The sequence below is a fragment of the Meles meles genome, chromosome 10 (genome assembly GCF_922984935.1).
Source record: "Meles meles chromosome 10, mMelMel3.1 paternal haplotype, whole genome shotgun sequence".
Lineage (NCBI taxonomy): Eukaryota > Metazoa > Chordata > Mammalia > Carnivora > Mustelidae > Meles > Meles meles.
The window spans coordinates 45,776,346-45,790,743 of record NC_060075.1 but is presented as its reverse complement, the minus strand read 5'-3'; the positions used below and the strand labels follow the sequence as shown (position 1 = coordinate 45,790,743).

Sequence of the window (14,398 nt, the reverse complement as noted above, 5' to 3'; positions counted from 1 at the left end):
GTGTCTGGAGCAGAGGACACTGATCGAAGTGACAACCGACCTTGGGGCAGATACACACACCTAAGACCCAGGACCGAGAGGTTAGCAGTAAACCCCAGGGATACGCAGCTTGATGTCGAACAAATCATTTCCCTTCTGCAAAACAGGGTGAGCACCGCCAAGCCTGCCGGGAAAGGGTATTTTAAGAGCCCTTGAGACCGAGCGTCATCATTAGTAATGGGGCAACAGCAGGAATGTTGTTACAAGCCAGCAGACAGATCCCACGGGCAGGGGCGGTGCTGAAAGACGGAAGGAGGAAAAGGGTTCATCACCCTACTGGGCATTTTCAATCCCTTTCTTTTAGCATTTTGCAATGTCTGCCTTTGAGATACCCACAAACTCTGATCTCTACGGCTCAGCACATCTTCTAACACCTCTGTGTTCCACTTGGGGTGCAGTAGAAGGCAGCAAGACACTGCCGGCTGTCTTGGGACAAGTCCCCAGTTCTACCTCTTCCCATCCTTGACACAAGAGCATCAAGAGAAGCCCACGTTCTGCTTAGGGCTGGGGCATCACTGAAGGAGTTTGGAGGGCTTCAAACCCACCCATACTTCCCCAAGAGTCATTTTCTAATAGTATATCAATTAGCACTGCATATTCCTTTTTTCCTGCCCCATACACCCACTGCGATACCATGCCTGCTTTATAACTGGATCTCTGTTCATCACAGAGAACAATGACTAAAACCACTAGAGATATTCAGACAAGCAACACTATATGCTCTTTAGATATAGCTGTTTTAATAGGTGAACATGCTTTGGAACTGGGCCAGCAAATGACGAGTCAAATGAATGTTCATAAGCTTTGACTCTGTAGCTCTACATCTATGAATTCATCCAATAAAGATATTCAGAAATGCGACAGAGCCTTAAATACAAAGAACTCCCCTGCTATATTATTTACAATGGCAAAATAAATAATTAAATAAAAATGAAATATGTGTGACTTAATTGTCCAACAGCAGAGAGTTGGTTAAGCAAACTGTGCCAGAGCCAAGTGAATTATTATTTTGCTACTGAAATTATATTAATAAAGAGGGTTTTTTTAAAAAATGGGGCAGTGCTTATAATCCAACGTTATGTGAACAAACCAAAATACAAAAGTAAATATACAGCACTGTATGGCCTCCGGAAAGGGAAAACCATACGGAAATGAGGAAAGAACTGACAGTGAATGATTGTTGGATATGGTATTACAGGTGAATTTAATTTTATTATAGTTTTCTGTTTTTAAAAATGAGTAACTTCTGTTTCAGGTTTCAGAAAAAGAATTTAAAAAATATGTTTCGATGCATGGCAAACACAGCCACTTTGGAGGACCGTCACCACCCCCTTTGTCAGGGTAATGATCCAGCCGGGTTCTATACAGCAACAGCACGGGGAGGTGGCTGGGCAGACACATCCTCCCTGCTAGACAAGACCCTCTTCGTGGCCAGTGAGAAGGAGGTGGGCTGGGTGCCATCCTGGATGTAAATCACTAGTACACCCACAAATAGGGGTAATACTATTCCCTAGTCAGACCCCTTATGTCCACTGCTGGAGAGAAATAAAATATTGCCAGGTAGGCCCTTCAAAAGAGAAAGAAAGATGAAAAGCCTGGAATTTGAAAACTGGCATCGCGGGATTGTCAAACCGTGTCATTGTACCCAGAAGAAAACGAAACATATGGAGGCCAGCTTCATTCCATGACTGCTGACACTTCTTAAGCCCTGAGGAGCTTTTCATAACCCATCCACCTCGTCCCTCAGAAAAGATGACAGGAGTCAAGCTTTACTGTGTAGCTTCTAGGGTGCAGGCAAAGGCACTTGGTGTGGGTATTACATGGCGTTCGGAGGAATACAAAAGAGACAGATGGTTGAGTGAGCTCTTGGGCAGCCCCATATATGGGACAGAACACAGACAACATGAAAAGAAAGAAAAAATCAGCATTTGATTCTTCAAATTCCAACCAAGAGATTAACTCATTTGTTTTTATTTGGTAATCAGAAGAACACACAGGTACTTATTCATCACTAGATGATGGGGGAAATTATACATCGACAGACTGTCAGCCTCAGCTGTGCAATAAAGATTTACAAGAAACACATCTTGAGTTTATTGAGAACAGTTTAGCATTTCTGTTTTACATGAATCTTGAGGAATAATTTTTGCATTTCGAGGTGTGATGCTATGGTATTTGAATAGTTTGTTTTCGTACAAACCAGCATCATAGGGAACAAAACACTCTTCTTCAGAATGGATGGCCATTCTCTTGCCCTGTGATATACAAATGCAAATTGCAACCTGCTTTTTATCGGCTAGAGAGCTATTTTACATCATGGAAGTACATCCTCTCACCGCTCTAAAAACAAACATAAGTACATTTTACCATCTTCTGTTTTGGAGGAGCATTCTCAGAACACAGCCAGAAATCTCCTCCTTATCCCTCAAAGAAGTACTTATTTGGCATGATTTGGACTGAGTTTGGGGGTTTTGGTTCTGCTTGCCTCCCTCTTTTGAGTCTTGTTAAACATTCCCAGTATTAGTCCAGACACCTCTCACAAATCCAGCTGAACAGCAACAAAGTCTAAGACTGAGATGAGCTGAGTTATCCACTCACACAGGGCCAGTGCCCATGCTAGGAGAGGGGCTACAGACCCCTGGTGAGCACCGGCCATTCCTGTGCTCTCTACTGAGGGAAGGTGATGCATTACATTAGCCTCACAGTGACTCATCTCGCTTTGGGTAACTGATCTCCCATGAGGATTTTCTTTTTCCTGCTTCCTTTCCTCAATCTTTTCCCTACTCCGCAGCTACCTATCCCATCCTTGGCACCTGACTTTTCCTCATGTTAATTCCACTGGAAGAAGATGCTTCTCTTTCCCCCATTATTTGGTGTTTCCTTGTGTTAAAATGATACCACAGACAGAATGGTTTGCCTGGACAGAGGCGAAAGAAGGAGTTATGAAGGTAGAAAATGGGAGAAGAAAAGAAGCGAAAGGTAAAAGAAAGGTATGAAAAAGGGAGAAGACTCTTAAATTAGGTAGGGGGAGGAAACAGGCTGTACAGTGGGCACCAGAGCCGATAAAAACCCAACTGAGCTCTACAAATGAAAATAGTAAATATTTTTTAAAAATTTTTTACAGCATATAAAATCGTATAAAAATATCAAAGCAAGAAATAAAGGAAAATGTATACTCTACAGTTCTATCTCTAGAATCAGCTACTGGACAATACCTACAGCTGTAGGTTTTTACTATAAATCTATGTATATTGGTGAGTGACTCTGTCTCTGTACCATCATACATATACCAACTCAAAGACAAGGACATAAGTATACAAATACCTACCCCAAGATAGATCATGACAAAGAAGCAAAGACTCTACAATAACGTGCATCCAGGGCAATCTACTTAAAAGCCAATCCATAGCTATTGGGTTTTAATGAGCTTTATTTTAAAGGAATTACTCTGCACCATAACCTGGCAGAGAAATTCTTCTGCAGGTTAAGAAGGCCGCTCCCATGAAAATACATGGGTTCAGTGATCATGGCTGAAGCCGACCAAAGGTGGGAGCCTCCATGAGGGCACCCCCTGGCCTGCTCCAGCCGGCATGTATTTCCAGAGATGCACACTCTTCCCAAAGGAGGTTGAATAAGTGTGCCCCTAGGGTGCTGAAAGGACCCACACACCAGCCCCTGCTTCTCCTGGCTCAGTGGATAGCAATCTATGCTGGGTCCAAGTTCATTGAGGGAAGCCAGCCATGGCCAGTGTGGATCCACTTCTACCTGGGGAACAGGATCCAGCATAAATGTAAATTCATCTCAAATACATCTACAATATTTTAATGAAAAATGGGAGAGGTGGGGGCAGATTAAAGTTAAAAGTTAAAAGAACCACAAAGTAATAATGTAATAATGTTTAAATAGATTTCCATGAATTTTCCAGTCTCGATCTCCCACTGTACCCACACTTGTTTAATGTAAAGACAAGGTGTTCTTTCAATCAAACAATTCTTGACGACTGCAGACTTTCCCAGAGAAGTGTGCAGTCTTTTACAGATGTCGAGAACATCCAAAGGACTACGTCCCATCTTTTTCTAACCTCTCTGAACCCAAATTAACTGAACTCCGTCACGTGTTCTAGGTAGTTCTGCCACCATTCTAATCTACCCTCACCCCAAAGCTCAGGGTCTTTGACGACAGGAAGTCTTAACTGAAATCTGCTCTTGGCAGGTAATGTGTCCCCGGTTCTCAGAGGGATGTTTCATAGAAATATTGTGCCATTCATTACAATTTTTTTAAAAGTTCACTTGCTAAGTGATAATGAGGCCTTTAATGCTGGAGCAATATTGATGAATCATAAGTATTACTTTCCATTTATTCACACATAAGATCTAATATAACATCATTATTGCACCATTATGTTCTTTAATGTCCAATTTTCTGTGGTTCAGTGCTGTACCAACCAGCAGATCAGCAGAGCAAAATTGGGCAATGATTCCCCACGCCACACATATAGGGGCTCCTATTTGCTGCAAGACAGTCCACTTTGGATTTTAACTATTTCAACTTAGGTTACAAAGAAGTTCACTGGTATTTCATATAGATTTGTGTCATCATCCCTTTTGGAAGAACAATTTCAGATAAATCCTGTTTTGTTCTGTTTTTATTTTATTTTTCTTAAATCTGAAAGCCATAGAGAAATTTTTATTTTATTTTAATTTTTTTCATAAACTTGCTCTGACAATTTTCCCCAAACCACCTGCAATTTCTATCCCTTGTGATAAGCTACTCATGTCACTAGGGTAAGTCTGCATATCCTTGGAAAGTAAGCCTTTAGCGATATGCTTGGCATAGAGGAGATGTTGGGCTTTGTTGGCACTCACAGGTGGATAGCGGAACACAGCTAGACAGTTGTGCACCTGCTTCCTGAATGCTGACTGTCTCTGGGCCGTGTTCGGTGGTGGTTAGGGTCGAGGGAGCAGCACTGCGGATCCTGTTGGGATGTGTGGGGATCTCAGAATCAGAGCAACGTTTCCAACTGGAATATCCTTTATTGGGGACATAATACTGCATACATAGGCTTTAATCTTAGAATCTTTCTCTCATTATGAGAAAAAGAAAAAGACTTACTGCTTTTTTTCTTTTGTTTTCCCTATAGTCCACAGAGGACATTATGCAGTCATGTTTATCATGTCTCTGCTCAATGATGAAGAATAGAGGAAAATATATATTCTTTCTATCTATCTATTTATCTATCATCTATCTAAAGAAAAGTGATCCATCACAGAAGTGATACAAAAAGACCAGTATTCTTACTCCCAAAATATGGATTAGGATTACAAAATTGGTCTCCATCTGTTCGTCTGCCTTCTGCCTCATATCCCATCATAATGCTGCTCTTGACTTGTTCACTTTCCAAATTTACTAAAGGCATGATTCTAGGTGGAAAATACAATACAGTGGCTTTAGTTCTGCAAATGAAATAAACAGCCACGCTAGATTCTTCTTTGGCTCTCAGATGTGTAGATACGATTTTACTGTTTAAGTGTATCAGGCCTTTAATGGGATCCTGTCAGATGTTTTCAATAGTTTTGAAAAGGTCCAAGAATGAAATGGGTAATGGAAGAAAATCCATTTAAATTTAATGGGCTAGAAATGAATCTCTTGCCTGCTGCTATAAGTTATTAGGGCTCATAACCTAAGAAAGGTTGGCATGAATAAAAGATGGAATGAAGACCTCCCAATGGATCGGTCATTATGTCTCAAAACTTACCACATCCACAGAACCTGGATGTGGAGCTCTTTGGTGACATAGGGACCCCCAAACTTCAGGGTCAACTTCATTTGGAAAGTGTTGCACCCAGGGACAGGTAGAAATTGTGGTTTGTCTATGGTGGAAATGTCCCTTTACTGCTGATCAATTCTTAATTCAGGTGTGTAAGCCCTTGCTTTCTGCCTGACAGTGTAATATTGAGTAAGATGCCAGACTCCAAAAAAGGGAAGAATGCATATCCCATATCGCTGCTCCTTTGGAAGCTGTTTCAAGAGAACAGAAAGACCACAGAAAGTGCACCAGAGTTGTGGAAATATTGCTCTTCCAGTCAATACTGACTGGGGATCACAAGGTCAATGTTTTATCAACTCCAGTATTAATATTACAATAATACATTGGTTTGTATTTTTAAAAAGTTGATAACTTTGCAGTTTTACTCAATGCCCCTTCAAAATAATTTTTAAGGATTTAAAGATGAGTTACAGGAGTTTTGCTTCTCCACAATGAGAATTCCAAGCAGAGTTCTATACTGAATGAAACGCTCCTCCCATTCTTTTTCAGCTAACTAGTGACTTAAAGCAAATGGAAAACGTTACCATGTCTTTATTGTTGCTAGAAAAAATGGCTATATTCCTGTTTCTTTTTCAGATCTTGTTTAGTCTCACTTGTTGAGTATAAAAGGGAAGTTGTAAGCTTTCTATTTTGACTGGCTGTGGGGTGCCTGGGTGGCTCAGTGGGTTAAAGCCTCTGCCTTCGGCTCAGGTCATGATCTCGGGGTCCTGGGATCGAGCCCCGCATCAGGCTCTCTGCTCCGCAGGGAGCCTGCTTCCTCCTCTCTCTCTGCCTGCCTCTCTGCCTTGTTGTGATTTCTCTCTGTCAAATAAATAAAATATTTAAAAAAAAAAAAAAGAGTCAGACGCTTAACTGACTGAGCCACTATTTTGACTGGCTGCAAAGCTCTACATACAAAAGTACAGAACAGAAATGAGGTTAAAATTTCAGGTTCCAAGATGAAAAACTAGACATGCCCTGGTTGTATTTCCTTCCTATACAAAACCATAACATCTCAAAGAGCATAGTTTGCAAACCGATATCCCATGGATGGTGTGTAGGACATAGGCATACTTTTTTCAACTAGCACAGTCTTAGGAGTTTTCTGAACTCATTGCCAATATTTAAATATTTGGAGAGGGTTTATATAAAAATCCCAGGTATCTAGGACCCCCTTTCCTACATAGCACTAATCCTGTTGCTGACTAGTAACTGCCCTGTTTCCATAAGACACACCTCAACATACAGAAAGCTCCAATTCCTCACAGTCCCTACTGCTCCTTACTGCCTCCCTGGTACCAACTGCCGTTGATCACAGTAACTCTGATGTTACATGGCTTGCTTTACTCATTTGCTCAACCTATTAGGCCCCTGGTTTGAATTTGTGACCACATTATTTATTGTGGTCACTGTTACAAAAGCAGAGGAGCAACAGAAAAATATGTGTTACTACAAGGCAAAATGTAAAGCTGACCAAAGAACTGTGTTTAAGTATCAGTACAAACTGGGCATTTTATGCAAGAGTTCTTCAGCTCTTTCTGTTGGGGAATATTTCAGTGGGCCAAGTGGCCCTGTAGACTACATACACAGTCTCCTTTCTGTCTGAAGAAATAGCAACGTTTTGCTTTAGTAATAATAAGATTTTTTTAAACGTTTGTTTTGGCGTTTTTAACGTAGAAATTAAATCTGCAATGGGGAATACACCTAAGCCTAACATCTAGCTTTCTCTCTCTCTTCCTATGACTAACCCCCACTTCATCACCAGCAGAGTCATGGGGTTTCCCCTTGGGAAGGACTCAAAGATTCCTTTGGGAACCATAACCACATTTTAAGAATTAGTTTTATCCAAATCACACCATTTAGACTCATAAAATTACCCTTAATTAGATTCCACTGGATTCCATTTTTGACTTGAATTCAGGGGGTGAAGCTTTATTCTCCTTCCATGCTACATCCATGATGCTTTCTTTTGACTTGTGCTGTTAATTATCTCCTATGTGTTATTTTGAAAAACTCACTAAAATGAGAAGAGTTATTTGACATATCTCCCTGATACTAATTCCCTTCGCATTTCCCTGAATAGAAAGAAGAGTGATTAAGTGAAACCATGAATATCCAAAAGAAGAGGACCAGCCAGCCAATGGTAAAAATTTCAGTAACCATTTAGTCATGGATGCTACCCAATGAAAACAATGTGTCTCCCACCTAAACAGTATGGTCATCAGCGGAAACATTCAGGTTTATATTAATGAAAGCACAGATAAATTAAGCATTTACAAATAAAGAGTCCTATAGGATAATCTCTTTAAAAAAAAAAAAGGATGTCTCATGTAATTGGAAAGACAAGCATAAGAACAATTTTTAAGTCTGAAAGAAAACTGGAGAAAAAGAATGTTCCAGACTCAGGAAAGAAACAACCAGAGACTGGAGTCATCATCTTAGCTGTGATGAAGGGCCAGCACGGCTGTATCCATCCACCATCAGTAGCCAGTCAAAAAAATAACAATTTAAAGGAACGGCATCGACAGTAGTAAGATGGCAATTACTGTGCATGTGGCTTTTTCAGGCCTCCCTCAGCATATCCAGGATGTCCATCCTCATCAGGCCAGACAGGTGCCTTGAAAGCCAGGGCATTAGCAAAGAATTCTGAGGAAGTCCCTTCACGTTTTGTTTCTGTTTGTGCAAAAAGCTCAAGTTGTTTGGTTTGCTTGGGGGAGGATTTCCCCAGAGTTCTTAGACCTCAAACCAGCTCCCAGAGAGCCATCTCTGGGTGGATCTGGCATGAGGGAAGGCCAAGTGTGTGTGTGGGGGGGGGGGCTTGTTTCTGAAAGTTGGACACCTTCCCCAGATATGGGTCTTTGTGGAAGGAGGAGAAGGAGAATGAAGAAGCTCAGCTAAAATGATGCAAGACACTGGCAGCCTCTTTTATTGTATGTGAGGTGTGTTTTACTCTTCTGAATCTGAAAAAAAGAAAAAGAAAAAGAAAAGTGTCAATGCTGCCTTTCCCCCCACCCTTCTCCACCCGCCGGGTCTGAGGAGAAAAAAATCTGAGGAACAAAAAAAGGGGGGAGGGAGGATCAGTTAAACATTTCCATACTAGTCATTGCTGTCTCCTTTGCAGCACCGTTCACTCTGTTCATAAAGGGAAACTCTCCGTGGAGAATTTTAAACACTGGTTACATTCAAAATCTTAATAGTTACTTTCAACTTGATTATCAAACATTTGGTTCATGCAATATGGATACTAAAATACCTTATTTTGAACCAAGATGACAGTGACTGCCAGATCTGGCCAATATGCCTCAGGGGTCAGCGGGATTGGAAGAAATCGGATTCATCAAATCCCAACAATTTCCATAGCAGAAGCAATGTTTCTCTCTTAGAATTTTTGCACACCCACCTCCCCCTCAGAAGCTTCCCCAAGAAGATTTAAAGCAAGATGTATCCCAAGTGAAGTCATTATTCAGATGGGTAAATCACCTGACTTCTCTACTGGACCCAGAGTGAGGTGGTGGAGGAGGAAGACAAAGATGGAAACAGGACTAAGTTGATGGAAATAGACAGTACTGGATTTTTTTTCCCCCCATGTGGCATACTCTATCCCATGCAAGCTCACTAGGCTTGGACAGAATTTCTAAAAAGCCAGCAGACAAACAAAAAGCATATGTTATTGCTTCCCATGCATGTTGCAGGGTCTAGAAGTTATCATGCCTTATAGTTAGAGATGGTTCCCTCTTATGCAGGGAGAGGAGTACAGTGGCTTAGATTTTAAGGATAACACCGTTTTCCTACAGAAATGTTAGGAGTCACTTGGGATAAGCAACATTTCCTATTCAACTCAAAAGACTGAGATACTGTCCTAAATGAGAAGTAGTTGAGATTAGGCAGCAAACTACCTGAGAAATAGGAGAGTGCTATCTGATCTTTTGTAATTACTATCAATTTTCAATTTTCCAGGAGTCATTGACCCGATCCTCCTGTTGCTCCTCTTTCTTCATTTTGGTTCCGTGCATGTTTACCCTCCATCAGCACCTTCACACAGTTGGCAGAAGTAACAGAAAAGAGAACAACTTCTGACCAGTTTAGTCTGATGCTGGCACTGGCAGTGAGGGAAGTCACGAGTTGCCTCTCTGGAACTTGCCAGTGAGGGAAAGGGGTGAAATAAAACCCGAAATCGAGGACTAGAAATTTCCCCCTCGTTCTGATCGTCTGCACAATTTGGTCTGGGTGGCAGTTACGAGGCAGGTCTCCTCCTGAGTGATTTGGCCCTGCCATTACCCATTTGAGGTCAGATGTAATGACTCCTTTCAGACAGTCATCATAGCACTAATTACCCTAGGAGATGTCCCCAGCCCCCCAAATATAAAACCCAATTTTATTATGATGATGTAAGTCTGAGGTTGATTGTTTAATAAATGACCCATTGGTTGGAAGGATGCTAGGGAGAGCTGACAAGGACCACTGTTATACCAGTGAGCCTCAATTAGCCAACAAGGGAAGTGATTCACATCTTCTTTCATGAAGCCTCTGTGAACGATAGCCAGCTGTCCAGCCTGCGGGGTTCCAGAGATGAAAGGAAGTCCATCTAGGATCTTAATGGACCCCAAAGGCCCTTGAAAGAAGACCTTTTTCCTTTTCCAGTCATTGCTTCTGAATGAGATGGGAAGTGACAGGCTGTGGATGTCCACCCTCCCCTCTGCCGTCTTCTGGTCAAGGGAAGGAGGGAAGAGGTAAATAAAGGAAACGTGTGTCTAAGCTGCACCTGTGTTCATTAAGTACAACCCACATTAAAAGCTGCTCTGTAGCTGGGTCTGGGACCCGCATGGCTTCCTAGCCTTCCCAAACACAGGTTCTCCCCAAAGTAGTTTCTGTTTCTAAATCTCTTAGGGCATTTGCTAAAAGGTGTCTTCTATCACATCTACATACAAGATGTAGATTCCCTGAGGGCAGGAGAAACATCACTTATCTTCCTAACTCTTTGCACATATTACAACGCCTGACACATTGCACATGCTCAACAAATTATTTTTTAATTGAAAGGAAGTGAATTAAATAAGTATCACGTAGATGGGACAGATACAGAAGCATAATGATGGGTACGGAAGTCTCTCACCAACCTTTTTGAAAATCTTTTCATAGCAGGAAACAAAATTTAAAAAGAAAATCATAAATGTATTTATTTTATATTTTATTCAATAGCAAGGTAGAATATGTCAAATGCATGTACTTCCTTTGAAGAATTTGCCCCACTGTGGAGACTAACACCCCGGAGAAGGGGCACCTGTTGTACATGTGGCTTTGATGTGGTCTGTAAATCAGGCTTGCTCCCTCCTCATTCCACACTTCCTCCCTCAGCTCTGAGTGTCCTATATTTGCTCTGTTGTGGTTGGGTTTTGCGTCTTAGCTTTCAGTTTAAACTAAAGTTGGACAAGCATTTTAAGCTAAAATTGGGTAAGACCACAAAGCATTAGGAAAACATGTTCCTGAAGACAAATAAGAGGCCACTCTGTGATTAACTGAGATAAAGAATTATTTTTTTGTTCTAGGGTCTCTGAATTTCATTGATTGTAAATCTACATTGGCTTTTTGGAGGTCACAAGAAGCAGTTAAACTCAGACACCTATTTATGATCTATAAGCAGATATGGAAAATATCTTCATCTAACTTGGGATACTGCGAGAAAATATCTAAGGGAGTACCATTCACCCACCCACCTGTCCCTTGACCAAAGACTTCTTGTGTCTCTCAAAGGGGCAGCCATGGAGGCTCTGAATCCTGAGGCACAGGCTGTATGAATTCACAGAACTGTATTTACTCCAACGAAATGCACAACAAAAAATGTTTCAGCAACTTCATTTGGAGAGTAAAGGAGGTGGAAATTGACAACAGTGTGGCCTTGTTTATTCCACTCTTCCCACTCGACTCCTCCTACAGGTAAGTGGAGATGCTGTCTGAAACCATTCGGTTTAAAGATAATTGCTTTAAGAAGAGGCTTAAATTTCGATTTAACGTGATTTGACTCTTAAAATGTGTTTATCTGTCATAATGTTTATTCCCAGATCATCTACGAATCTGGCACCAGGCTTGAAAAACAACTGTAAACACTTTTCTTTTTCATTTTTCTTGGTTTTGATTTTTTACAGCCTGATTCAACTATCATCCAAGCTCAAAGAAATAAGCTGACTTGGCTGAGAACAGAGCTGGGATTCAAACCAGATTTTCAAGTTTCAGAAACTCTATCATAGCTGCCTCCTTATGGAGTCAACTTTCTATGAAAACAACAAAATACAGTAAGCAATGGAAAGGAAGAATAAATGTGGCAAAATCAAACCCAATTTTATATGTTTAGTAGAATTTCTGTGGGCTTATAAGTGGGTTCTGATTTTGCTTGGTTTTTTAATAATGAGGAAATGCTAAAAACAAACAAATATTATTTTAGATATAGCTGTTAGAATTTATCCAGAGATTTCACTCTTTTAGGTCTTAAGTGCTATTTTAAATGGTTATCCCTAAATATCCAAAAACATATACTGCCTGCTTTCTCCCTGCCCCAAATGATAACGGATATGATTACAGTATGATTGTTTTAAGTTAATTTCACTGCATGTAATACTAATGCTACAGCCCTGCTAAGATAGATGGGTGGATGGGTGGATGGATTAACAGATGGACAAAGTAAGTAAGTAAATTTATGGGAATATTAACTTCCTGAAACCTTGCCTATGCCAACATGATGAGATCTTAAAATTTACCCATTTGATCCAAATACACAGAATAAGAACAGAACAAAAGATGGCAGTTTTTAGCTCCAACCCTTGCCCAATTTTTTCTTTTCTTTTGATCCATGGCATCCGTGCTATCACTGAGAATAATGATGGTATTAAAGTTTTAATCTCTAACTTGTCTGCCTTCTCTTTCCCTTTACACAGCATGGTCTTTCCAAACTGCAAATCTGTGAATCTCTGCCCCACACTGCCCAAGGTGTTTTACTGTTGTTCATCTCTTATCAAGAAATTAGTACCTTAATGCCTAAGGAAACAATGAAAACATTCTACTTTGTAAGTGCTCCCAGGCCTGCCCCACTCTTGAGAGGTAAGTAAACAGCAAGCAGCAGCAGCCCATACCACTCCTTGGTGCTGGTGAGACAACCTAGAATTGTCTGTATACGAAAGTTTTTATTTCTGACCAGTCTTTGAATCTGCTGTTGTTGCAGCCAACAAGAAGCCAGAGACCATAGAGACCAAGGAAGTCCTTCAGAGAAAGTGAGGCTGGAATTTTAGACCTGAAACATTATGACTGCTCTTCATGTTTTCTCAATTTTATTAGTTCAGGAGAAGCAATGTAAGATTCAAAGAAATATTTTTTCTCAAGTTTTCACTGTGACTCCAGAGTAGAAAATAAAAATAGCATGTATGATAGAGGGCGAATACTTATGAAATACAGATGTCACTTGAAGTTTGTGGTGCCCTTCTGTGGAGAATGCTAAGAATAAATACAAAGAGGAAGCTTCGATACTTGCTTGATACTGCATTTTTAACGGTTCTCCTAGTGTGTGGGTGTCTAGAGAAGAAATGGCGTTAACAATGTAGACAGTGCTAGCTCCTGGAATTGGCACATATTTATTGCAAAGGCAGCTGTTATTTTAATGAATTTTTTATAACGTTAATAGAGCTTCTTTTGACAAATGCATTGTTACTTGTGTTCCTCCCATCTCCTGTCAAGAATCTGACAAAATCTAAATTTTTAGGGGGAAAATAGATAAATATTTATTTCATGAATACTAAGAAGTTATTTTTAATCCTGAACATCAGTGTTGAGGGGGGAAAATCACATTTTCCACAGTTCCAAAATTATAATCCTTTCTGTCAGACTGGGTTCCTTTAAAAATACAATGGTACATTAAGAGTGTAACGAAATGTCTAGAAGACAAAGTGAAACAACGAAAGCTTATATACCAGTAATTCCAAGGGAAAAGTTGTTTAAAAAGATTAATTTTGTCATTACCAAAGTGTACCTAATATACTTTTATTTGACATTTCTACTATGTAGTTATTTGGTAAGAGACTGGAATCTAAATGGCAATGTAAAAAGCATGAATTGACTTCAGAAGTTTTCTTTGGTATAACACAATTTAATTATTTTAAACCCACCAATCTTACATTGTATTATATAGATTATATCACCTATATATGCAATATACATACACATGTATATACTATATATGTTTCAGTGTTACTGTTTCAATACTACAAATGTGAATTCCAAAAGCACAAAAGTGGACAGGAGGATGATAGTAGTAGCATGCCACCTGTTCCTTTATAATCCATCATGAGGATATCTATTATACCCCCTCCTTGAGAAGCACAAAGATATTCACTAAACCTGAGAGCTTATATTGCTTTTATTTATTATTATTATTTATTGCATTTATAATTAATCCATCATGAGGATATCTATTATACCCCCTCCTTGAGAGGCATAAAGATATTCACTAAACCTGAAAGTTTATATTGCATTTATTTATTATTGTTATTTATTGCATTTATAATTAAT

General features: G+C 40.0%; 1 protein-coding gene across 8 annotated transcripts in view; it reads right to left on the bottom strand.

Moving 5' to 3' along the window:
* PDE1C (phosphodiesterase 1C) overlaps positions 1-14,398 on the bottom strand; it is a 536,493-nt gene that overhangs the window by 22,746 nt on the left and 499,349 nt on the right. Inside the window, exon 18 of one of the 8 annotated variants that reach the window (XM_046020569.1) lies at positions 6,673-8,805. The exons of the other annotated variants lie outside the window; for them this stretch is intronic. Coding sequence (XP_045876525.1) covers positions 8,792-8,805 — 14 coding nt within the window. The 3' untranslated portion in view covers positions 6,673-8,791. Of the gene's footprint in view, positions 1-6,672; positions 8,806-14,398 lie in introns of those variants that run through there. 8 annotated transcript variants of the gene reach the window in all.